General features: G+C 37.1%; 2 protein-coding genes across 2 annotated transcripts in view; one reads left to right on the forward strand and one right to left on the reverse strand.

The window, feature by feature from the left end:
- Window positions 1-11884, forward strand: part of ERO1B (endoplasmic reticulum oxidoreductase 1 beta) — a 69241-nt gene extending 57357 nt beyond the window's left edge. Inside the window, exons 11-16 of the mRNA XM_023216203.1 lie at window positions 1675-1767; window positions 1899-2145; window positions 3271-3340; window positions 6754-6840; window positions 7805-7938; window positions 10497-11884. Coding sequence (XP_023071971.1) covers window positions 1675-1767; window positions 1899-2145; window positions 3271-3340; window positions 6754-6840; window positions 7805-7938; window positions 10497-10557 — 692 coding nt within the window. The 3' untranslated portion in view covers window positions 10558-11884. The remainder of the gene's footprint in view (window positions 1-1674; window positions 1768-1898; window positions 2146-3270; window positions 3341-6753; window positions 6841-7804; window positions 7939-10496) is intronic.
- An 8623-nt stretch (window positions 11885-20507) lies between these two features.
- GPR137B (G protein-coupled receptor 137B) overlaps window positions 20508-26395 on the reverse strand; it is a 69079-nt gene continuing 63191 nt past the window's right edge. The window contains exons 6-7 of the mRNA XM_023216205.1: window positions 24160-24284; window positions 20508-21383 (exon numbers count right to left, since the gene is read on the reverse strand). Of these exons, the coding sequence (XP_023071973.1) occupies window positions 21275-21383; window positions 24160-24284 (234 nt within the window). The 3' untranslated portion in view covers window positions 20508-21274. The remainder of the gene's footprint in view (window positions 21384-24159; window positions 24285-26395) is intronic.

Consider the following 26395-nt stretch of genomic DNA (forward strand, 5'->3'; position numbering starts at 1 on the left):
GCCGAGGGAGGTAAAGAGGAGACAAGGGCACTTACCCCAGAGAGGCCGTGAGAGTGAGGGAAGCAGGTCTCAGGTCCTGGTCCGTCTGCCGCCTGGGAGCAGGAGGAGGTTCCTCAACCCTTAGAGGCCTGAGGAGGGGTCTCCTCCCGGGTTCGGCACCAACTGATATGTTTTTCTAAGACCAGCAGAGTGGGCACAAAAGAACCAGCGAGTAGGCAAGGGTAACAGCAAAACTGCAAATTTATTTTGGTCACCTAGCTTCAAGGAAGAAGGTGGATAGGGAGAGGTCTGTCGGCCTCCGGCAAAGGAGGCCGGCAGAGTCCCCTGGTGGGGCTCTCGGACGGAGTTCCTGCAGTCCCGACATCCAGACAGGAGTGGAGGACTGAGGAAGGCCGCATGGCGTGCTGGCGGAGAGCGGCTTTTCTAGGAGTGGGAGGGCAATAGGCGGGGCACGGGCGTGTTGGGGGGCGTTCCGCAGGTGCAACCAGGTAAATCTTGGTCTCTTCGGATTGACGTCACCTGGCGCATGCCCAGTTGATCTGCACCTTCCCGGGCGCCAGCTGCATTTTCACGCGTGTGAGAAAAGCTGGTGATAAAGAACCCGGAAGTGCGCCATCCTGCCTCTGTTCGTCCAAACACTTACATTAAAAAAAAATTCCCCCAGCATATAAATGATACTATTTTACTTTCCACTGTTAAAGCCCATTTCCCTGCATGGGGAAAGTGTTAAAAACTTGTTGGATGAAGGAGGGAAAAGCAAATGGCCCTATATCCAGTGACTTCTTAAAATTTTCTGCATTTTTATTTATTTAAAAAATTTCCTGCAAAGAATATTACTTTTCTAAAGAACTTTTTTTATTGTGGTGAGGTATATATAACATAGAATTTACTATCTTAATAATTATTAAGTTTATTGTTTAGTGGCATTAAATACATTCACAATGTGCATTACTCCTATTATGAGAGAAGATCTTTTAAAATGGGAGCAGGGGTTAGGATAGGATGACCGGCTATCTTGACCTCTTAAGTTCTCAGCAAAAAAGCCCCTGTGGCTTAAGGCTCCATCAAATAACATTCTGTTATATTCGTGTACTCCATTGATATGATTCCACTCAAGTAGTAAATAGTCAACATGTATTTTTTTTTTAAGTAGTTGAAATTTCTGGATTTCTGTTTTCCAAGTTTCAGCTCCTTACAAGTAGAACATGTGGTTAAAAAATTAGACAATTCCAGGGCAGAAGGTTAATAAAACCCTTATTTCTCTGCTAGCAAATAACACACATAAGGAAGGGGAAAAAAAAATCCAGCAGTGACTTTATAATTACATTTACTTTAGTAAGTTCTTAGCCTAAACAACAAGAAAACCTGTGCTGTTGCTGTCTGAGTAACATGGGAACTTGCCAACTTTATCCATAGTGTTTTGACTCCCAGTTGCTCATACTTTTCTGCTTTTTTCAGCATTAAGTTCTCATCATATTCAGTTAACTTCATTCTGAAGCCAAAATCTTATTTTGCCTTCTAGTGAAAAAATCTTGATCTAATCAGTTTTATATTATTCCTTGATTTATTGTAATGTTCTTCAATCAAAAATAAGCCTACATACTGAACCTCCTTGAGTCAATATTTCTGATATCTAAATAGGTGTGATTTCTTTTTCAATATTTTTCTGAATAGGTTTGTGTCTGGAGAAAAGAGTCTTCTATAAGCTCATATCGGGACTTCATGCTAGCATCAATTTACATCTATGCACAAATTATCTTTTGGAAGGTAATCATATTTTTAAGTGGAGATTTTGCCTTCTATTAGTGTAAAAATTATTGGAGGGAATACATATTCTTTAGAGCAGGAAAAAAATCCTATTTACTAAAATAATGTAATGTATTTCTCTTTCTCTTTAGAAACCTGGGGTAAGCCCAGTTGGGGACCTAATATTAAAGAATTCAAACGCCGCTTTGACCCTGTGGAAACCAAGGGAGAAGGTCCGAGAAGGCTCAAGAATCTTTACTTTTTATACTTGATTGAGCTTCGAGCTTTGTCAAAGGTGGCTCCATATTTTGAGCGCTCAATTGTTGATCTTTACACTGGAAATGCAGAAGAAGATGCTGACACAAAAACTCTTCTACTGAATATCTTTCAAGATACAAAGTAAGAATTGACTATCCATGATTTGAAATTCTACTCTCTGTATTCAAATGAGGTAGTACTTAAAGCACACAAAAACTGACTCCTAACAGTTAAGCAAGGGGAGATGTAGAACAGAAAAGGAAAGTGATCAACAGAACAACAGAATTTAAAAGTATTTCTGAAAATGTTGATGAAAAAGCATCAGTAAGCCTTTTTTTTTTTCCAGAAATTTTCATACTTGAGAATAGTGCTTTAAAAATCACTAAATTTTATGTAGTATCAAAATTTAGTGCTACTTTAATGGTCTTTCTACCAATTTTGTATTCTTCTAGTCACTTTATTTACTTACTTATTTTTGAGACAGAGGCTTGCTCTGCTGCCCTGGCTGGAGTGCAGTGGTGCGATCTTGGCTCACTGCAGCCTCTGCCTCCCAGGTTCAAGCAATTCTTGTGCCTCAACCTCCGGAGTAACTGAGATTACAGGTGTGTGCCCATCACACCTAGCTAATTTTTGTTATTTTTAGTAGAGATGGGGTTTCACCATGTTGAACAGGCTGGTCTCAAGCTCCTGGCCTCAAGTGATCCACCCTCCTCTGCCTCCCAAAGTACTGGGATTAGAAGCGTGAGCCATCGTGCCTGGCCTCTAGTTACTATATTTAAATTTAGGTGATATTATACGTGTGTTTGCATTGGGATGGATATGTAAGGAGGAAACATTAGCTTTACCTTCTAGAATATAACCTTTTAAACAAAACACTTGGTCAAGAGAACTCAAGTTTACTGGTTTTTAAAATAAGCGTGGAGGAGAAAGATTAAGAAGTGTTTAAAGTAAATTATGTATTAAATTTTTAAAGAATATTAAGAGAATGTTGCCTATTTTTTACATAGATTTTCAGTTAATTTTTTAGATTATGTCATTTATTTAAAACATTACAGTATTACCAAATTTAACAGCCATCTGTGTCTTGCTTTAGTCTTTTATGAAATAGTTTGTGTGTGAACTGTTTGTCACTTTTCTACATTACCAAACCTTAAAGTAAATAATGAATTTTAAATATTTGTAAGGATAGAAAATTTTATCAGATTTCTGATACAGAGTATGTGGATTTTTCATGCGTAACTTATTACAATACTATCATTTTATCAGGTCCTTTCCCATGCACTTTGATGAGAAATCCATGTTTGCAGGTGACAAAAAAGGGGCCAAGTCACTAAAGGTAAAAAGTTCTTGACTGGGACATGGGGTTAGGAGCAGCTTGCTGGTTATGTTTTAATGCTGTTCATCTAAACTATTTTCTTTCCCGGTTTTCCAGCTTGTCAGAGTTGGTCTGATTGGATTTTACCACAAATGGTACAAAAAGCCTTTTCCATATTTCTTTCTCAGTTCCTATTGACCAACTGCTTAGTGAATAGTTGGTCATTAGTGTGTCCTATAACACCTTTATCAATGTCTTTTTAAAAGAACTAGTTGCGGGAAAGTTTTCTTTATTTAAAACCAGTATATATTGTTGTTTTGATGCAGCTTTCAAAATACCATGAGCTTTCAGCCACTTTGAGGGCAATAAATAACATATTTTTCTGAAGTTTATTTTATGGAATGTTACAGTTTTTGAAACTATTATGTTGTTGTCCCTTTGGACTAACTTAAAAGGTAAAAACTACCTGTTAACCTGTGATATCAGAAGGAGAATGTTTTCGGAACATTACCAAACTTTATGTTAGGTGTTCTTTATTTTCATTTGCTTAAAGTACATTAAGAAACAAATTGTACCCTTAAAATGTTCATAAAAGTATTTGAAATTGGCAAATATTCTTTTTTTTTTTTTTTTAACTTTTAAATTTATTTTTTGAGACGGGGTCTCGCTATGTTGCCCAGGCTGGTCTCAAACTCCTGGCCTCAAGCTGTCTTCCCACCTCAGCCTCCCAAGTACCTAGGATTACAGGCACGAGCCACCACACCTGGCCGCAAATAATCCTTGAGTACAGCCTCACAGTCTTTTATATGCACTTCTGAAATCTGAGTAGTTTCAAAAACTGAAACATTTTCTCATGTTTAGTACAAGGTAATTTTTTAGCAAAACCTGACCTAAACTGATGTAAGAATCTAGCAGATACTCATAGTTTTGTGGAGTTTTTTGTTTTTCAAATTCTGCTTGGTATGAATTTTTTATATTTTGCTACAGAAGCATTAATGGATTTGACTGCAGGGTGTTTCCTCACACTCTGGTGAGATGTTTCACAATATATAGTACATGTACTGTATTTCTAAAATTTAAAAACTTCTGAATTCTAAAACACATTTGACCCCAAGATGTTTTAGATGTGGATGTACTATAGGAACCAATAAATCAATACTGAGTGATTCTCCATTGGTGAGACTTTCTTGGTATTTCTGAAATAAGTAATTTAGTCACAACTATATTTTAGTGTTGGAATGTTGTTTTATTTTACAGTTGTTTTAGAGGTATATTGCCATTTTGGTATTTAATATGTTAATTCATTTTTATAATGAATTTTTAATTTATAATGAATTTTATAATTCATTTTATAATGAATTTTTATAATGCTTCCTGTTTTCTAAGTATCGACACATATGTTCTACTTTTAATCTTCAGAATGATCTTGTGTAATAGGGCAACTATAATTATGTATGTTTTTGTAGATAAGGAAAGTGAGATAAGCAAAGCCTAAGAGTCTCACAACAAGCTTTTAACTACACAATGCTGGGATTGTGTTTGCTGTTTGTCAAGGATGTATGAAGGAGAACCTATGTCCATTTTCCATCTGCTGCAAAGAACTTATATTATATGAGAATATGACCAGCACAGGAGATTTTGTGTTCTATTTATATTGTCTTTCTTTGCCAAGGTATTGATTCCTTTCAACCCTTTGGCAGCTGGTCAGGGCTTGTGGTAGCCAGAGTTTTCAGGCTACTTGCCTCCAGCTTCATGCAATAAAATAGTTCCCTCAATGCAGTAAAATGGTTTTTATTTTCTACAGTTGCCATGTGAAACAAATGAGGAAATTTTCTCTTAACCAATCTTATCCACAGATAAGGTGAGACCAACCCTAAAGGCATATTGCACACAAACGCTTACAGGCAGGAGAATTTCCCCGTGTAGGAAACTTTTTTGAGACAGAATTTCACTCTTGTTGCCCAGGCTGGAGTGCAGTGGTGTGATCTCAGCTCACTGCAACCTCCGCCTCCCCGGTTCAAGCTATCCTTCTGCCTCAGCCCCCTGAGTAACTGGGATTACAGGCATGTGCCACCACGCCTGGCTAATTTTGTGTTTTTAGTAGACATGAGGTTTCACTGTGTTGTTTAGGCTGGTCTCGAACTTATGACCTCAAGTGATCCACCCACCCTGGCCTCCCATAGTACTGGGATTACAGGTGTGAGCCACCGTGCCTGGCTAGTGTAGCAAACTATTACAGCAAAACAGAGAGGGATCCAGCAAGCATCTCCATAAAAACTGCATTGGCAAACATAAAGGACTGTGGGACCATATGTGTCACACAGGCCTGTTATCATTCATATTGATTGAGCAACCATGACAAACATACATAGTATGGTACTAAGGAGTGATACAAAAATTGATTATTGTTCTAGGACTAGCTTTCTGATATAGGCTTACACAAAGCAAAGAATCAAAAATAACTGAAACATACACTAGACATATTTATTGTTGGTTGTATGTAAATAACAAATGGGAGCAGCAATTAAGTTCCTTAAAAGTAAAGACCATGTATTATTTACTTTTGTGTCTCCCATAGGGCATATTTTGGTGCTTTGCATAAAGTAGCTCCTAAGTGAAAAGTTTATTGAATTAATACACAGAATGAATTTTATAATTTCCATTGATGTCAGTATTTTATGTGCTGTGTTATATAAGTTCAAATATTTTTTTTTTTTTTTTGAGACGGAGTCTCGCTCTGTCGCCCAGGCTGGAGTGCAGTGGCCGGATCTCAGCTCACTGCAAGCTCCGCCTCCCGGGTTTTACGCCATTCTCCTGCCTCAGCCTCCCGAGTAGCTGGGACTACAGGCGCCCGCCACCTCGCCTGGCTAGTTTTTTGTATTTTTTTTTAGTAGAGACGGGGTTTCACTGTGTTAGCCAGGATGGTCTCGATCTCCTGACCTTGTGATGTGCCCGTCTCGGCCTCCCAAAGTGCTGGGATTACAGGCTTGAGCCACCGCACCCGGCCTCAAATATTTTTTTTTACTGTTGCAAAACACAACTCAGGTTGGATATGGTGGCTCACACCATAATCTTAGCACTTTGGGAGGTCGAGGTGGGTGGATCATTTGAGGTCAGGAGTTCAAGACCAGCCTGGCCAACATGGCGAAACCCCGTCTCTACTAAAAATACAGAAATTAGCTGGACATGGTGGCATGTGCCTGTAATCTGAGCTACTTGGGAGGCTGAGGCAGGAGAATCCCTTGAACCTGGGAGGTGGAGGTTGCAGTGAGCCAAGATTGTGCCACTGCACTCTAACCTGGGTGACAAAGCAAAACTCCTTCTCAAATGAAAAACACAACTGATTTATTAATAAGCATCAAAACTTACCATTTAGCCAAATGCAGTTCAATTTTAAAAGTCTAATTAGACTGAAAATATTTTCTGCTTGCTAGGAGGAATTCCGATTACATTTCAAGAATATCTCCCGTATAATGGACTGTGTTGGATGTGACAAATGCAGATTATGGGGAAAATTACAGGTACATGTACTGTCTTCTCTTTTGAAGCCATTGCTAACCTTTATTTTTTCCACTGAGTGCAAGCTTTTTATTAAAATGTCCTCATTGTTCATTGAATTAGAATTTAGAAATAGGCAGATCCAAAGTGTTTTTTCTGTTGATGAAATTTATTAAGGTATATGTGTTACATGTATGTGAAAGGATGATTCTCATATTATTCTTTAGTGATTTTAGTTTTATTGTGTCTGTGTTTCTATTGATATGATACCAGATTCATTTGTGAAGTTGGTGGTCATTACGAACCGAGTATATTTGTATTTTACCTATGTATATAGAAAGGTAAAATGTAATTACATAAAAAGATTGAAATATCAAGTCTTGGTCATTGAATTTGTTGAAATGAGCAAAAGAAGATCACTTAGTCAAAATAGGAAAGCTCCGCTTGACAGGTCTATTACTCTGTGTAAGCCAGTGTCAAAAGGATTGGTGAATATTTTATCTCTTTCTTACAAAGATGATAATTCATAGAAAATTAAGAGACAGAATTATTACAATGGAGGGAGGCTACACTGAAATCAAATATGTCTTTTTCTATAGTGCTAATAATTGAGAAATTATTAAGTGTAGGTATCATTAATCTCTGAGTTTTGAATTGCTAAAAGCTGTAAAAAATCCTTTATGGTTACAAATTGAACATTGAAATCCTAATATGATATTTTCAAGGTTAAAAAAGGCATTTTAATAATTTGGAATAGTATGATATGTATTCAATAAGTGTTAGACTATTCAGGTTTCCTTAACAGCTCAGATATGTTTATCATATGCATAACCTGTGAGAAAGCAGAAACTGTAGTAACATTTTTGTGAGAAGCTCAGTTCATATGAATTTTCTAACTGTCGTAACAGTGGCTATATATTCCTTTAAGCCTTTATACTACTTATTATTATATAAAGTTAATTATGAGTTTGTTGGTCTTTTCTTTAGACTCAGGGTTTAGGAACTGCCCTGAAGATATTATTCTCTGAAAAAGAAATCCAAAAGCTTCCAGAGAATAGTCCATCTAAAGGCTTCCAACTCACCCGACAGGAAATAGTTGCTCTTTTAAATGCTTTTGGAAGGTAAGAACTATTATGTGTTGAAGATTTTTGATTTCCCACTGGGTTTCAACAAACTGCAAAGATAATCTCTGCTAAAAGTAGGGTTTGTTTTGTTGACAAAAAAAATTTTGTATTGTATCTGTACTAACTTCGAGAGGCCTTAATGCTGACAAGCCAGTTTCTCTGCAGGTCATAGGAAAAACTGAGTTTCCAATTGCCAGTGTTTTTCAGTTTGCCGCCTTAATTTTGTGAGGAAGATATTCTTCTAATATTCTTTTTACTTGGCTATAACTTGTTCAACTACAATAGCAGGAGTAAGAAATGTGTGATTGAGAAGATGATAAAAGAAAATTAAAAGCTTCATCTGCTCCTTATTTTTCTTAAATTTTCATTACTATTTTGTTCTTTTCTCACCTCTTTCCTGCAGTATGCTTTTTATTTCTGAAGCTCAGAGGTCATTTTTCTTTCACTCATTTCTACATGATTTACTTCTGTATTCAGACATATAATTTGCTTGCTTGTTTATATCATCAGTGGTTTAAAAAAATAATTTGAATTTGCTGGCAGAGATACATGTAATTAATGCCAACTGAGGAATACAGAACAGAAGGAAAAGAATCACAGAAAATAATACTGTGCTTCCTCGGGGAAAAAGAGAAAAAAGTCAACTTGAGGAAGAATTAAAAAAAAAAAAAAATAGGGGACTAAGTAATACACAGATTATTTCTTGTTTTTCTTAACATGTGTTTTAAGTTAAAAAAAAAAAAAAAAAAAAGCAGTTAAGGCCGGGCACGGTGGCTCAAGCCTATAATCCCAGCACTTTGGGAGGCCCAGACGGGCGGATCACGAGGTCAGGAGATCGAGACCATCCTGGCTAACACGGTGAAACCCCGTCTCTACTAAAAATACAAAAAACTAGCCGGGCGAGGTGGCGGGTGCCTGTAATCCCAGCTACTCGGAAGGCTGAGGCAGGAGAATGGCGTGAACCCGGGAGGCAGAGCTTGCAGTGAGCTGAGATCCAGCCACTGCACTCCAGCGTGACAGAGCAAGACTCCGTCTCAAAAAAAAAAAAAAAAAAAAAAAACAGTTAAATTAAAAACAGATTTATTATATGTCCCCCTGCTTTTTTTTTTTTTTTTAAGAAATGAGGGTCTTGCCCTGTCATCCAGGCTGGAATGCAGTGGTGAGATCATGGCTTACTGCAGCATCCAAATCCTGGGGTCAGGCGTTCCTTCCACCTGCACTTCCCGAGTGGCTGGGACTACAGACACATGCTATTTTGCCTGACTAATTAAAAAAAAAATTTGTAGAGATGGGGTCTCACTTTGTTGTTCAGTCTAGTCTCTAACACCTGGCTTCAAGTGATTCTCCTGTCTTGGCCTCCCAAAGTGCTGGGATTACAGGCATGAGCCACTGTGCCTGGCCATTTCCCATCTCAATAGCAAGGATTTCACCTGTTGCTTCCCTGTATTTAAAGATGACTATGTAGGTTGAGATTTTAGACATAGGAGAGATATAGACTATCCATGAACTGGCATTTCATAAAAAATTCAGTCCACTTATGAGGCCTGTAGAAAGATAACACAGGAGATACTGAATGAAATTTAAATAAATTGAAATGAAAATTATTGTAAATAATTTAAGCATCTCTTAAGTCCAAGTTGAGAAAGATGAAAGCAATTGAGAATTTCAAAACAATTGAAAATTTCCTTTGGTCTCTTAAAAAATACTCACAAATGCAGCCTTTCTTGTTTTAGTTCTATATCTACAGCTTATTACCTTTTATTGTTCCCTAGAGTAATGGACTCAGAATCAGGGGTCCTACAGTTCTGGAATCCTGGCCTGCTCTTTAGTAGTGTATGAACTCAGGCAAATCACTGCTTTCCTAGTTTGTTTCCTGCTAGTGAGATCATATATGTGGTGGGCTTAGAACATTGCCTGTCCTCTTAAGTGATTAAGGAATAACTTTTCTTCTATCAAGTAGTTAAAGATTTTTCTTCTATCACTCCTGAATTGTACATAGGGATAATTGAGCTTTTAGAATTACTTTTTTATATTTCCCATCCCTGAGTTTTACTTTTTGGCCTGGTCTGAGAAGCACTTCATTTGATCAGTCAGTAATCATTTATTGAATACTATAAGCATCAGTGGGTATGGGGCACAGGAGAGAGACTCAACAGGAGACAAAATAAGAGTCTCTACCCTTAGGGAGCTAATAACATAAGACAAATTAGTGTGTTTGGGCAACACTGAGTAAAGAGCAATCATTTGAAGAGAAATGTGCAAAATAAATTTATTAGACCAATCGTAAATGATTTGAGATTCTTTATTAAGAATTATTCGTATCACTGTTCCCATTATTAATCTAGTGTCTGCAGATAGTATGAAGTAACAGGCTTCCTTTGCCCCTTCTAAACCAATCTTAATGAGAATACTCATTTAAACATGGAAGCTTCAGTGCTTGGTGTTTTTTATTTTAGATTTTGCTTTCAAATGATAGCTTATGTAACAATATCAATAATTTGAAATATGTATGCATCATGTTAGCTTTATTAATATGCTTTTTCTTTCTTCTACAGGCTTTCTACAAGTATAAGAGACTTGCAGAATTTTAAAGTCTTATTACAACACAGTAGGTAATAAAGGCTTTTATGTGTCTAACTAGAGACATAAAGTGACTGTGGAAAGCCTTTTAATTATAAGCATTCAGCAGAAAGAGACTAATCTGACTTCAAGAATTCTGAACTCAAATAGAAAATTTAAATGCTCACTTGAATATTTATGATTCTTAATAGATTATCAACTAGAGATATTTATAAATGAAGTATATACTTTTAAAATATGTAAGTTATACTAATTTCATGTGTTTTCATGTGCTGAAAATTCTATTTTTTTTTAGAATTGGTTTTGTTTTTATTCTATTATCCTTTATTTCCAGTTGTCAAACTTCAGATGGCTATGTCTGCATTCTAATAACACTGTTCACAGTCTGATATGGAAAAGGAGAACTAGGGAATAGATGTTGCTTAGGGCTGGTGTCAGTGATAAAAAATTATCAATGCTTTTTAATGCATTTTTACTCTTGCCTCACTCTGTGTGTGTCACTTTCTATAATATAAAGAAATATTATAATATTTCTAGAATCTGGAACTGTCACCATGATGAATGGCCCTTGCAATACATAGGTACAGAAACTCCTTAAGATTCCCCAGGACTTCAGTTTCACTGGTTTTTATTTGCAGTTTTTAGTTGTTGTTATTGTTGCTGTTTCCAGTCTAAAGGACCTGCTTTGATAAAGGTGAACAAGACCTCTCGCCTATGCTACCCAGCCAGATTTCATGTGTGTAATGGGCTGGCCCAAGAGTGTGCTTTTACTTAGAACTCCTTTTGATTTTGCTTTTCTTTGCCCCTAGAAATTTTAGGGACAAAGACATTTTGGAAATTGTTACTTTTAGAAAGAAAACATTGCAGAAATATTTAACACAGATTACTTCATGATAAAATTTGAATGGGATTATATGAATTTATAATGCCAACTGAAAATATTATATACACAAAAGTTGCTATTTTCACTTAAAGTAAGCATTTTTAAAGGATTTATTTTAGAATACAGTCTATGCAATCCTCAAACTCAGTGAGCTTTTCCCTGACAGAATATATAAAAAGGTAGATTAGGTCAACCCTCCTTTAAGCTTCCTCTCCCCTCACCTTTTCTTTTCACTGTATATAAACGGTACTTTCTGTGATTCGTAGCAACAGAGGACTCTTAAGTCCTAAACTGTCATTTTCTAAATCTGGGATTTAAAATCTTTAAACAGTATTTAAAATCTTCATTTTTTTTTTAAATGTCAGCAGATACAATTTGGAAAGTTGCATCTGTGTAGAAGTAATGCAGGTATAAGATCTAGAGTTTTTCCTTAGACTCTTTAGTCTTTTCTGAATTAAAGAATAAGTGCTCTTAAATCCATATTTTATCCTGCCAAAGTCTGAAATGTGTTCATTGATGATTTGGTGACATCTAAAACATTGTATTTAGTTGGCTTGGCTCACCCCTCTTAAAAACACTTAGCCATCTCTCGGTGGGATGTGGCGGGGGTATTAAGGTCTCAGAGTTATTTATTTTCTCACCTAATTTCAAACCTTTGTAAAGTTGGGGTTGTGTTATCGATGGTGGTGATATTTTTTGTTAAGTTGTTTAAAAGGCTGACTTGACTGGAGCCTCCTCTACTTTTTCTTGAGGGATGCAAGTATTGTATGGTGGAGGAGGGGGGGCCTTAAGGCAAACTGTCTAAAATGTGACTATCCAGTTAATTTAGTAAATTAGTAAGAATTATTCTTAGTATTCATTCAGAGTTTTAAGATGTGAAAAATTTGCACTTTATTACTATAAATGTAAAGAACTGTTTGATAGTGTTTTTTCACCCTTCCCTCAGTTAAAGGCTATTTTTTTTTTTTTTTTTTTTTTTTTTTTGAGACGGAGTCTTGCTCTGTCGCCCAGGCTGGAGTGCAGTGGCCGGATCTCAGCTCACTGCAAGCTCCGCCTCCCGGGTTCACACCACTCTCCTGCCTCAGCCTCCCAAGTAGCTGGGACTACAGGCACCCGCCACCACGCCCGGCTAGTTTTTTTGTATTTTTTAGTAGAGACGGGGTTTCACCGTGTTAGCCAGGATGGTCTCCATCTCCTGACCTCATGACCTCATGATCCACCCGTCTCGGCCTCCCAAAGTGCTGGGATTACAGGCTTGAGCCACCGCGCCCGGCCTAAGGCTATTATTTAAACTGTTTACTAGAGAAAATCCTTGCTCATGTCCATTTATTTATCTATTTTTTTCTGTACTGTGATTTGTTTCAAGCTTAGGAAAACTAGTATATTTGAGTATGTTCTAGGAAATTAAAAGATCTAGTTAGAGTAGAAAGTTCTTTTTAAGGTTCTTAACTAATTTTTTCACAACTAAGAAAATAAATGAAGTATTCTTAGGCTGAAATTCATTTTGATTAACTTTATCATAAATTAGATTGTAGGGGGCAGCCTACATTTTTGTGTGTTTTATTTCTTAAATGATTGTGTGAGCCTGGTGACATTTTATGGTTCTTGTGATATAAACTGTTTTTCCAATTCACATCTTTTGTTGTGAAGTGATAATATACTAGAGTACTGTCTGCATTGTAAAAATGCTTTGCTGGTGCTCTTGGCATTTTGTCTTTATCACATCACCTAATTTAAAAACTCAGCACTTGATAATATAACTGACAGAAATGATTGTACCTGCTGCTGAAGTAATGAAAATGAAGAAAAGGAAAATATTCCTTCCTTCAATGGCATAAGTTTATTTTTTAAGTGGCATCTATGTAAGTTAGACAAACTATGTATTAAAATTGGTAAACTTTGAATGTTTCTCCTGTTTTGATTCTTAGATTATGAGGAGGATCAGACAGAATAGTAATAGACTACACAGTTTTAAAATTTGATAAGTCAAAATGTTTTAATATTTTTAACATTGTGAATTATTCGATATTTTTATTCTCTGTATGTATATGAAACTGTGTGCCATAGTTTTCAACTTTGCCTATGTGCCACAATTAAGAAAGGACACCTATTTTGATCTTCATCAGCATTGCCTTCAGCTGAAAATTTGGGAACAATTCACAGTAAACCTCTCAGTAGTTTGCAAACTGAGGTACCTGCAGAAACCATAGCTACTCACCAAAATACGCAGATTTAGGTACATGGTATCATGGAAATTATTTGGTAAAAAAACGAAAACAAAACACACACAAATCTCGTGTACTGTATTTTAAGTAATATCTACAGGTGAAGCTTTGATTTTTGAACAGAATTCCAAATAATTTGCTGTTGTACCCACCATAATCTAGAAAATGTGAATTAAAGTACATGTTTCTGCAATCTTTTCTGTCTTGTTTTTCCCCCTATTTTAAGTGTTTCCTTTTATGGCATGAGGATTTGATTGTAACCTGCGGAGAAGGGAGAAGATGTATTTATCAGAGGTTGTTTCTTATAATGGCAAGCATTGGCTGGCACTCTATGAAGGGCTTTTACATGCGTAGTTTGGGTTTAAATAAATACACCGTTAGATCTTCACAACAGCACCAGTAGGTAGGTACAATTACTTCTCTGTTTTATAAGTGAGAAGACTGAGGATAAAAAAGGCTAAGTAACCTGTCCATAGTCACAAATTCTAGGTTGTGTAGCAAGAATTTGAGACGAGAAAGACTGATTCTAGAAACTTTGTGATGTTTTGTAAGTTGGCCTTTTACGATTCAGCTACAAAGTGGGAACTATTAAAAGCATTGTTTGATTTGTATTGAATCGTAAAGCCTATAAAATATGCTTATTTTATTTAATTTTTTTGAATAGGTAATACATTCACATGGTTAAAGGAAACAAACAATAGAAAAAGTTACTCAGTGAATGTCTTCCTTCTATCCTTGGCCCAGCTTCCTACACTGCACACACATCTCCCACCATTAATAACCTGTGTTCTTGGTTTCTTAGGTTTCCATCCACACTGTTTTAGACATGTACAAACATAAACAAATGGAAAGTCTTATGTTTTTCTCTCATTTTCACTCAAAAATTGACATCATATACGTAATATTTCATTTTTTTCACCTAGTATGTCTTGGCAGTCTTCACATATGACTAGATAGTTTTCTCATTTTTTAAGTAGATGCTTGGTAGTCTATCATGTGAATGTGCCAGTGCTGAATTAACCAGTCCTCTATTAATGGGCAGTGCGGTTGTTTCCAGACCTTGTACATACGTCATTTCACATTTATATAAATATTGTACCTGCAGAATACATTCCCAAAGATAAGAATTTTGGTGGCAAAGACTGTGCATTTATAATTTTGAAAGATACTGGCATATTGTCTTTCATAGGGGTAGTCATCAATTCACATACCATCAAAATGTATGATAGCACTTGCTAACCTGCAGCTTTACCAATGGATGTGTTATTAAAATGTTGGATTCTGGCCATTCTGATAGATGAAAATATATATCAATGTGTACATTCTTTTATTTTCCTTTTTTTTTTCCTTAAAAAAGAGACAGGGTCCCACCTTATCACCCAGGCTGGAGTGCAGTGGTATGATCATAGTTCACTGTAGCCTCAAACTCATGGACTGAAGTGATCCTCCAGCCTTAACCTCCTGAATAGCCTGGATTATAGGTGCACAGCACACACCTGACTGCTCAGTATGTACATTTTTATGATGCCTAAGGTTGATCACCTTTTAATATGTTTAGGAGCCATTTGTATTTCCTTTTGTGTTCCCATATTATTTTGTTCCTATCCATTTTTCTACTATATCGTTCATATGTTGTTTATTTGTTAGGGATATGAACCCTTTGACAGTAATGAGTTGCAAATATTTTCTTTCCAATTTGTCATCTGTCTTTTGCTTATAATGGTTTTGTCATGAGTTTTAAAAAATTTTTATGTAGTCTGAATTACCAATTTTTTAGTGGTTCCTGGATTTTGAGTCACAATTAGAATGTTTTTCTCAATCCAGAGCAATAGAATAATTCACCTAAATTCTACATCTAAGTTTTGAACCTTTGAAGTACATTCTGGCATAAGATGTAAATTATGGATCTAACCTAATTTTTTCCACAGATGATTAACCCAGTTGTTCCAATATTATTTATTGAACTGTTTGTTTTTTCCTGATGAATTTGAGAGGCTACATGGATCTTATCGTAGAATCCTCATATGTATTTAGCTCTGTATCTGCATTCTGTTTCTATTTCACTGGTCTATTTAGTCATCCACTAGTACCACATTGTTTTAATTACCCAGGCTTTAGTTTTAATCTAGTGCACTGGTTCTCCCTCATTCTTCCCCACCACTTTTTTTTTTTTTAATACAGTTTTTCTAATTGTTCTTGTTTATTTTTCCATATGAGCTTTAAAAAATTCTTAACATATAGAGCATACTAAAACTGTCCAACTCAAGTTCTCTCCCAAGGGTTGCACTTTTAACCACTTATTTTGTCACTGTTCTTGTGATACTTTACCTGATAAAGATATACTTTTTATTACTTTTAAATTATTACAGTGTTCTATTTGGCAGTGCCCAAACCGATGACGGCAGATAGAGGCAGGAGGCAATGCCTGTGTGGACAGAATGTCATCGCAGTGCTTCTATTTTAAGATAGTCTCTAGGAATGATTTAAGGACTGTTCTCATGTAAAATCCCTATTTCATTTTTTATTCCATTACAAATTATTTGCCCAAAAGTTGGGTATCTGTCAAAGATTCATAAGACAAGAGGGAGGAACCCTTAGAAGAGCACTAAACTTGTAAAATCAATATGTGGATAAAAGTGCAAGTGCCAAGAAGTTACTGTGGGAAAAAAAAAAAAAAAAAAACGCATCTACCAAAAACCAGGATTTGACTATTCATTCACTGTTATAGTAGCTGGGACTACAGCAGTGAACAAAACAAACATTCCTACCATCATATAACTTAGACATTATAACCTAACTAGATTATAGTGAGAATGCACCAAAAGAAAAAAATACATCAACCAAAAGGGAATGGCCAACTAGACACCTATCTAGTGCAGAAGGTGTCCTCAGTGTGAATGAATCTTAGTGTTGTCTTGACAGTGCCATCAGATTGTCATAGATTGATGCTATTAATCAATTAAAGTCATTCCCCTAACACTGGTCAGAGCGGAGTTAACATTCCAAGCAACACTGGTATCATTTAACTTCCACTATGGTTTCCCTTCATAGAATATACCTCCAAATGCGTGAGTGTTCTGTTCCCTTTGATGAGCTTTAAACCTGCAAACCTAGAGCCCAGACTCTTGGCTAGTGAATTCACCAAGGAGATAGCACTCAAAGGATACTAAGTTACACATGTTTAATGGCCCTGGTAAAGCACTATTTGTTTAGGATAAATGCATGTTTTATATACTTCAGTTAATCCCTTCAAGGAGTACTGTTACTTGGGCCTGCCAAGAGACTGGAGGGACTGTTGTAGGTTAGTGAGATAGATGGGGGAAAAGGTCGTAGTAACAGGAATCAATAGAAAAAGGGGGCAATTTTGGGAATCTTATAGGCATCTGATCTCCAATTAAGTTCGGGGGCAGAAAATCTGTTCTGGACATAGAAAGTCTAATATTTTGAATGGTAGGGCATCCAAGGTCCAAAAGGGCAGACGAGGTTTGGAGCTAGAGAATTAGTATTAGTAAGATGTTAATCAGTTTGAGAAAACACAAGACAGGGCCCAGCCATAGCTCAAGGACTAGAGGTAGAGAATCCAGACTTGGAGGAACCAGGTAGGTGTCATTAGGAGTTGCTGAGTCACTGGATTTAGATCTTATGACCCTGACCCTGAACCCATAATTAATGACGTGGGCAGCCAATCTCAGAACTCCACAAGGAATGAATGTAGTATCAGTGCCCTGGCCCATAGGAACCGGGCAACAGGTACAGGGACTCTGACACAGATCTAGGTATGGGCACAGGGACATCCTCAGAAGACTTCAACTTATTTTGACCCTTGGTGCAAGAGTTCTTCATGTATCCTTGCTAAGGGCCTAGAGTAACATTAATATGTGGGTGTTCCTGAGTATAGACTAGGATCCACAGAAACGTGACAAGTGCCTAGCCCGGCGTGTCACATATAATAGGTACTCAATAGAGATTGAATCCCACTCTCTTACCCTCACTGTTCCTTGTTCAGTGTTTCCTCACTTTAATCAGTTTATTAATCGAATCTTTTTGATGAGAAGAATTCCACAATTTTAGCCTGATCCTTTTCAGCAGCTCCTCCATCTGGACCCATGTCTGTGTATCATGTCTGTATAACATGATATACAGTTAGAAATGTCCTTGAATACAATTCTCACATAAGATGAAAACTGGGAATGCATATTAGATGTGTCTCTGATCAGATCTCTGCTAGTCTATTCTTCATCATGCAACAATCTAAAGTGAAAGAATGGTAATTTTTAGATAAAGTTTGTCTAGTTGGAAATCTCGATAAAAGTTTCAAATATTTAGACCCATTTAGTTCTAATATAAGTTTACCTTTACTGTTAAAAGCAAGTAATATGCACTATATAATGAGATATATAAAAATGAGAACCTTTTTCTAGCAGCGCTTTTCAAGTTCTAAGGTTTGCTATTATGTATTCCTTTCTTCTTAATAAGGTTTAATTAAGTGTTCAACTAGGTGTTGGCCCAGCACTGACGTAAACAAAGAGCAGTTGACTTGGATTTTGGTGAAAGAGGAAATTTGAGGAGGCATTAGTGAGTGTGCCTGATCTAAGCAGCTAAATTTAACCAGCAAAGCTTTTAATTTGGCTGATACATTCAAGAGAGAATTGGCATAAATACGATTGATGTGTATATTGTAATAGTCAAACCTTCTTACAGTCACATCTCTGTGTAACATACTCTAGATGTTTTAATCAGCAGCTCAACTGAGTTCATTGTAAAAAGGATAAAGAGCCAATGAAAAATATCTATACAGTATTCTTAAACAATTAACTGCAAAGGTAGACACCTATTCCAATAGTTAGAGAAACTATTTCCAATAGTTACCCAGAAACGTTCCCATGAAACTTTTCAGTGTTGCATCAAGACTTAGCTAAATGATGGTACAGAATTTTCAGTGATTCCCTCTTCCCCATACACTTTAACTTTCAAATTATCAGGGCTTTAATTTCATCATGTTGCTTTAAAACAAATGAACATTGGGTATTCTGCAGCCAGTAATCACCATTCCTTTTCCTCTTAGCATTCAATATTCCATAGAAGTAGTTTTTTTGTTTTTTGTTTTTTGAGACGGAGTCTTGCTCTGTCACCCAGGCTGGAGTGCAGTGGCATGATCTCCACTCACTGCAAGCTCCGCCTCCCGGGTTCATGCCATTCTCCTGCCTCAGCCTCCTAAGTAGCTGGGACTACAGGCACCTGCCACCTCGCCCGGGTATATTTTGTATTTTTAGTATAGATGGGGCTTCAGTGTGTTAGCCAGGATAGTCTCGATCTCCTGACCTCATGATCCTCCTTGGCCTTCCAAAGTGTTGGGATTACAGGCGTGAGCCACTGCGCCCAGCCATAAGTAGTAGTTTTGTTAGTGTACCTAGCAGAACAATAGAAAACCAAAGGGAATTTTAATTTTCCTTACTTACTAAGAGGGAAGTAGAGTTTGATGTAACCAATCATAGTTTTTTTTTTTTTTTTGTATTCTGTGTTTATAACACTTCTAGAAATTTTAGCATTACATTTTTAAAAGGGGAATGAGAAAAATAGGCACTTAGAACATTTTTATACTATCCGACAAAAATAATAGTTCAAATAAATCCCTAGCTTCATCATAAAAGTAGATTGACTTTTATCAGTTAATGCTGAGTATTCTAATTTTTCTGCCAGCAACAACAGAACTATGTTTACTTATTATAGGCTGAGTATGGTATTAGTGATACTTCTCATCACTATTTTTAAAAATATATCTTCCCTTAGCTGACCTAATACTGAAGAACTGCAGGACTTTCTGAAGATGTGACTTAGAAGGAGTTTAAAACATGCTGAGTCTGCCTTTAAATTCTCCCAAGTATTAGTAATACAGTGTGACCACAATAACCTGGTAAAGCTATTTGGAAAAATAGCTTATAATATGTTAAGGCAACTTGAATAACAGTGTAGGGTTCACGTCAGTGTAGAATTTTCCCTGACAACTATGTTAAATGCTGTAACCCCAGTTTTTTCACGTACTGAAAGACAAGAATGTTATGTAGGATTACGCAGAGTAAAGGTGTTCTATACAAATGAAAAGCCCGATGATGATCGATTTGAAACGAGATCCCAATTCTTAAATACTACCAAAACAATAGTAGACTTCATCTCTGTGAAATCAGTGCCCAGGAATCAGTTATTCCTGAAGATCAAAATGAGAAGAGTCATCTGAAATGGGTTGCATCATGTAGTAGGATTTGTTAATGTAAGTTCCTTTTCATTGGACCTTCCCTCAGTCCCCAGATGAACATTCCTAGGCATAGCAGAAAGGTACCTTGTTTCTGGTAACAGTACTTCCTCTAGAACCTTCTCTCTGTTTTATAGAAAAGCAGAGCACTTAGCCTCCCAAAAGGTAGTTTTATGGCTCCAGGATATAGACAGTGGAGTTTTTAGAATGGCACTTCTGGTGTGGGAGGCAGTATTTCAGAACATGTTTTTTACTTAAATGAAAGATGACTTACAAGGACTTGTCTGGAACATACCCTTTACATGGCTGACAGGCATCATGCTACAGCATATTGCAGTGCTATTGCCATTTTTAAATGTGCAGCTTCCAATAGGCTCTTTACAGAGCTATTTAGAAGTAAGGGCATTATTTTAAATATAGTTGGAGATTACAGAAAAAACTATTAGGATTCCACATAGTCTTAGCTTAAGGGCTTGGGATGTTTGTTATTAACGCCCTTTATGGAACCTCTTATTTTCTCCTTGAATGTAATCAACATTCAGTGAGTTGGGAAAGGGGTATACTCTTGATGTAGCCCTGAGGTAATGCATACTAGATTTCATTAGGCTGAAAGAAAAACTATGCAGAATCTGTGAATATAGCACAGGAGGTTTAATAGGATAAGTCAGCTACATTTTTAATGTTATCAACTTGTTATCATTAATGTGTATACATTAGCGCCCTACTGAAAGGAAGTACCAATCTTTCTTTGGGCAAACCTTAAGAGATTCTCTGAGGGACCTATTGCCCGAACCTTAAAAAAAAATCTCTAAAGACCTTACGGTCTGCTGCTACACTATTTCATTTTAACTGTCAACACTGGAGTTGCAACTGGCTTTCTAAGTTGTCAATTGTATTTTAGGAGTCTACCAATGCGGCACTCAGAATCGGAGTGACCATCAGTGACCTGAAGAGGTAAGATTTGAGGAATACTTTAGTCCAAAAGCTTTAAAAAAACTATTAGACCATATATTCTATATTTTTAAAGTGAATTATGCATAAAAGTCTGTGCAAACTACAACATAATTGCAGTAACATTCTCAAGAAAAAAAAAAAAAAAAACCCTAGTATGCTTTAGCATTATTAAGTTATATAAAATACATCTTTATAAAAGTACAGATTTTCTTTAAAAAGTTTAAATTATACCCACTGAAATAGCAAGGCTCCCTCTTTAGTACTAAAATAAGGGTTTATCAATCTACATTATTGCTTAGTCCTCTGGAGCCATTTGGAAACCTGTAACAAATAAAAATCAAGTTCTATTTCTTAAGGAAAAGTGCCCTAAAAATTCAGCGGTCACTACACTTTTCTGAAGCTCTTCATCTGAGAAATCGTCCATAAAACTGTGAACTGATGCTACCCAACGCTTGGTTTGTCAGGATCCAAAGTTGAGTCTTGCAACGTTCCTGCTTGTGCCAGGAAGCTGTTAGTTTGTTGTCCCCAATCATAGTAATCTGGAGCAAAACTTAAAAAGAAAAAAATATTTCAGTGACTTGAAACATTACAGTATGTACGACATGTCTAGTTTAGGTAGAGCTGAGATTTTACACAAACTGTAGATAACTCTAAAGTTCTTTAAAATGGCTCTTAAAGTCCATTTTCCTACAAAACAATGCTACACACAGGACTAAATGCCCACCCACAACTCTACTGAACTCTTTAGAGCACAGAAGTATATAGCATTACTAGAGAACCCAGCCAGTTATGTATAGGAAATGTTTTTAGCAACAAACTGTATCGGAATCCGAATCCTAACAAGGAGTACAGATCACAACCTGTGGTGTCTTTGGACAAGTAACTTCTGTGCCTCAATTTCCTCCACTTAGAATGGGAGTACTATTAGTAACTACATCATGGGCCTATTGTGGGGACTGAGTTAACACCTATAAAGTGTTTAGAACAGTATCTAATATACAGTTAATTCTCAATACATGTAAGTCGTTTTCATTATCATTATGTTCCTCTATGTAGTAGAAAGGAGGTCTTTTCTTCACCGATATAGGTAGTGAGGACTCCCTCAGCTCTAAGTCGTTTCTGGCAGGTGAGAGGGTAGGACAGCTCCAGGAGAATATGGGTTTAAAGGGGCAAAAAAACTAATAGGAAATGCAGTGGGGTAACTGGAAAAGAACAGTTTTAGGGAAGAGGTGGAGCTCAAAATCTGAGTGATCCAAAGGACAGCTTTTGACTTCAAGAAGTCCTTGTTTGTTGGCTTGCTTGCAGCTTACATTCTTTACATCTGCTGGCTCAGCGGATTGGGCAGCTTTATTCTTTTTTCTCAGCCACCATCTTTTATCCTATCTGACCAGGATTTCTCTGCTCCCTGATCACTGAGAAAGCATGTATTCTCCCAGCTTTTCTTCAGTACTTCTGTCCCTAAAACAAGGGCTCTTTTCAGAGCTCCCTTAAAGTTTTCTAAAGACTTTCACTGTTACTAACAAGGAATAAAAAGGCAAGCGTATCTTTTTTATCATTTCATTCCAGAGGGAAAAAGTTGTAAAGTTGTTAATGCTAAGTCTTTAATCTCAAAAAGATTACATAAGATAAGCTTTCACTTCTAAGAAGCTTCCCTTTCCCAAGAACAGGATGGGGGTCCTGGGAGGACAAGCAGAGAGAAGACAGGCTCGGCAAGCACTATTGCAGCCCTTTTGGCTCTTCTCACCCCTGCTGGCCTCACTGTCTCACAGCCACAGGCTGAAAGGGAAACACAATAGTCATCGGGTAGTGGAGAATGGCAGAGCACAGCAGGCTGAGGAAAAGGGAAGGGAATCCCAATAGCTACTACCCTTCCTGTTTGCAGACCATGCCCATGCTGAGGTAGGCAAAACTTGGAATCCTGGGGTGGGTCTCTGTGATGGTTGCAATTTCAGGTGCTTCCCTCTTTTTATTTGCCTTCCTAATTCACTGAAAATTAGGCAATGGCAGCAGACTGGTATGGTTCACGTATTGTCTTACACCCTCTGTGTATGCTGCTTTGAACTCTTAGTATTTAACTGCCCTCTCCAAATTTCCTGGGCCAGATCTGCATGTGGAGTCAAGCAAGGAGACTCTTCCTATTAAAACTCATATGAAAGTATAACATAAGCGACAGGGTACTTATATACAAACTGTTTACATAGTCTAGTGATTCAGAAAACAGATTTGAACAAGACTGCCTGAGTTAGAATTCTAGCCTAACCACTTGCTAGCTGTGTGACCTTGGACAAGTCACCTACCCTCTGGATACCTCAGTTTCATCTGTATTATGAGGCTAATAATAGTACTGACCTCTCAGAACTGTTAAGACTAAATGAGTTGATATTTGTGAATCTCTTAGAACAGTGTCTGATACAGAGTAGATGCTATAGAAGTACTTATTAAATAAGTATTCATGAAAATTTAAAGTAAATATCCTTCATGTAACTGAAATTTTAAATTAAGAACTGACATCGTTCAAATTTGAAAACTTGGTCCTTCATAATGTATAACTTATCCTAATAATACTACTGCATTTACTCTCTAGCTTTAGAACATGTGATTAAAGATGTCATGTTCCATTGAGTGATTCCATAGACAAGTGCTATATTTCCCTCTTGGAGATTCAGAGCACACATTAGCATATTACAGGCTCTCTTGGCATTTTCTGAAAAGTTTATTTTCTGGCCAGGTGCAGTGGTTTACGCCTGTAATCCCAGCACTTTGGGAGGCCAAGGTGGGCAGATCACTTGAGGCCAAGAGTGCAATCCAGCTTGGCCAACATGGTGTAACCCCATCTCTACTAAAAATACAAAAATTAGCTGGGCGTGGTGGTGCACACCTGTAATCCCAACTACTCAAGAGTCTGAGGCATGAGGATTACTTGAACCTGGGAGGGGGAGGTTGCAGTGAGCCGAGATCACGCCACTCTGCACTCCAGCCTGGGCAACAGAGCGAGACCCTGTCTCCAAAAAATAAAAAAAGTGATTTTCTTTTTAAATCATCATTTCCTTTTGCACAGCATAGCTATTAAGACAATAGTGCTTCATGGAATATTGTTTAGGAAACACTACTGCATACAATAATGCTGTGGGGCTTTAAAAAAAATCTGATGTCCTTTCTCATTCTTGAATGTTTCCCATAAGTAAAATGATCTACTGATAATCCAGTCTTATACCACCTAAGGCTGCACAGTTTTAATGTAGGAATTTTCTTTTAGCTTGAATCTGTTTCACTGGTGTAACCCTTCCCTCCTAATGAGGCTTGTCTAACATGAAGTAGGGTCTTACCCTCCCTGAAGTCCCTGAGGGGCAATGTTCCAGGCAAGGTCATCATCACTGTCATATCTTCGAGGGTTGTCAAAGAAGTAAGATCTGGGACTGAATCCATGGCTGGGGACCATTCCAGGATTGGTCTAGAAAGACAGGTAATCATTCAGCATACTTACAGACACCGTGCCTTGCACTAGACAAAAATAAGATCTCTTCCTTGTAGGAGACTAAAGATGTTCTATTCATTTGAATGTAGGCTATATCTGTTCAGCTGGAATATTCATTTCAGTTACTCTTACGTTTGAGAGGGATTAGCCTTGTCTTTTATCAGTATGGGCAAAATCTTCTATCAGAGTCTTGCTTGCAACGTTGAGTCATCATCGTTTTAATCCCTTATTGAAAAGCTAGATGATGAGTAACTATATGCCAATAAACTGTAAAATCTAGAAGAAATGGGCAAATTCCAAGACACATACAGCCTACCAAGACTAAACCAGAAAGAACTCTAAAACCTGAACAGACCAATAACAAGTCTTTTATTCTACCTGACTAGAATTTCTCTGCTCCCTGATCCACTGAGAAAGCAATGTTTTCTCCCAGCTTTTCTTCAGTTCTTCTGTCCCTAAAACAGAGCTCTCTTAAGGTTTCTAAGACTTTCACTGTTAGTAACAAGGAGTAGTAAAAAGGCAAGAGATCAAAGCCATAAGAAGTCTCCCAGTAAAGAAAACCGATGGCTTCACTGAAGAATTCTACCAAACATTTAAAGAAGAACTAGTATCAGTCCTACTCAAACTATTCCAAAAAAATAGAGGAAGAAGGAATACTTCTACACTCATGGAGGAGGCCAGTATTACCCTGATACTAAAACCAAAGACACATTTAAAAAAGAAAAGAGGCCGGGCGCGGTGGCTCAAGCCTGTAATCCCAGCACTTTGGGAGGCCGAGACGGGCGGATCACGAGGTCAGGAGATCGAGACCATCCTGACTAACACGGTGAAACTCCGTCTCTACTAAAAAATACAAAAAACTAGCCGGGCGAGGTGGCGGGCGCCTGTAGTCCCAGCTACTCGGGAGGCTGAGGCAGGAGAATGGCGTAAACCCGGGAGGCGGAGCTTGCAGTGAGCTGAGATCCGGCCACTGCACTCCAGCCCGGGTGACAGGGCAAGACTCCGTCTCAAAAAAAAAAAAAAGAAAAGAAAAGAAAAAACTATAGGCCAATATCTCTGGTAAATATTGATGCAAAAATCCTCAACAAAATACTAGTAAACCAAATTCAACAATACATTAGGAAGATTATTCATCATGACCAAGTGGGATTATCCATGTGATGCAAGGATGGCTCAACATACACAAATCAGTGTGATACATCATGTTAACAGAATGAAAGATAAAAACCATATGATAATTTCAATTGATGCGAAAATAGCACTCGATAAAATTCAATGTTCTTTCATGATAAAAACCCTCAAACCAGGGATAGGAGAAACATACCTCAACATAATAAAAGCCATATATGACAGACCCATAGCTAGTATCATAATGAATAGGGGAAAACTGAAAGCCTTTCCTCTAAGATCTGGAACACAGAGTCACCACTGTTACCCAACATAGTACTGGAAGTCCTAGCTAGAGCAATCAGACAAAAGAAAGAGCATTCAAATTGGAATATAAAAAGTCAAATTATCCTTGTTTGCAGTTGATATATTTGGGAAACCTAATGACTCCACAAAGAAGTGTGAGAACTAATAAATGCAGTAAAGTTGCACGAAAAATTAGTAGCATAGTTCTATATGCCAATAGTGAACTATATGCCAACAGTGAACAATCTGAAAAATTAACAAGTAATCCCACTTATAGCCACAAATATAAATACCTAGGAGTTAACCAAAGAAGTGAAAGATCTCTATAATGAAAACTATAAAACACTGAAAGAAACTGAAGAGGACAGCAAAAAAATAGAAAAATATTTTCTGTTCATGGGTTGGAAGAATCAATATTGTTAAAATGGCCATACTACCCAAAGCAATCTACAGATTCAATGCAATCCCTATCAAAATACCAATTATATTCTTCACAGAAATAGAAAAAACAATCCTAAAATTTATACAGAACCACAAAAGACCCAGAACAGCCAAAGCTATTTTAAGCAGAAAGAACAAAACTGGAAGAATCAACACGACCTGACTGCAAATTACACTGCAGAGTTATAGTAACTATAACAGCATGGTACTGGTATAGAAACAGACACACAGGG

This window comes from Piliocolobus tephrosceles, chromosome 1 (assembly GCF_002776525.5).
Source record: "Piliocolobus tephrosceles isolate RC106 chromosome 1, ASM277652v3, whole genome shotgun sequence".
Taxonomy (NCBI): domain Eukaryota; kingdom Metazoa; phylum Chordata; class Mammalia; order Primates; family Cercopithecidae; genus Piliocolobus; species Piliocolobus tephrosceles.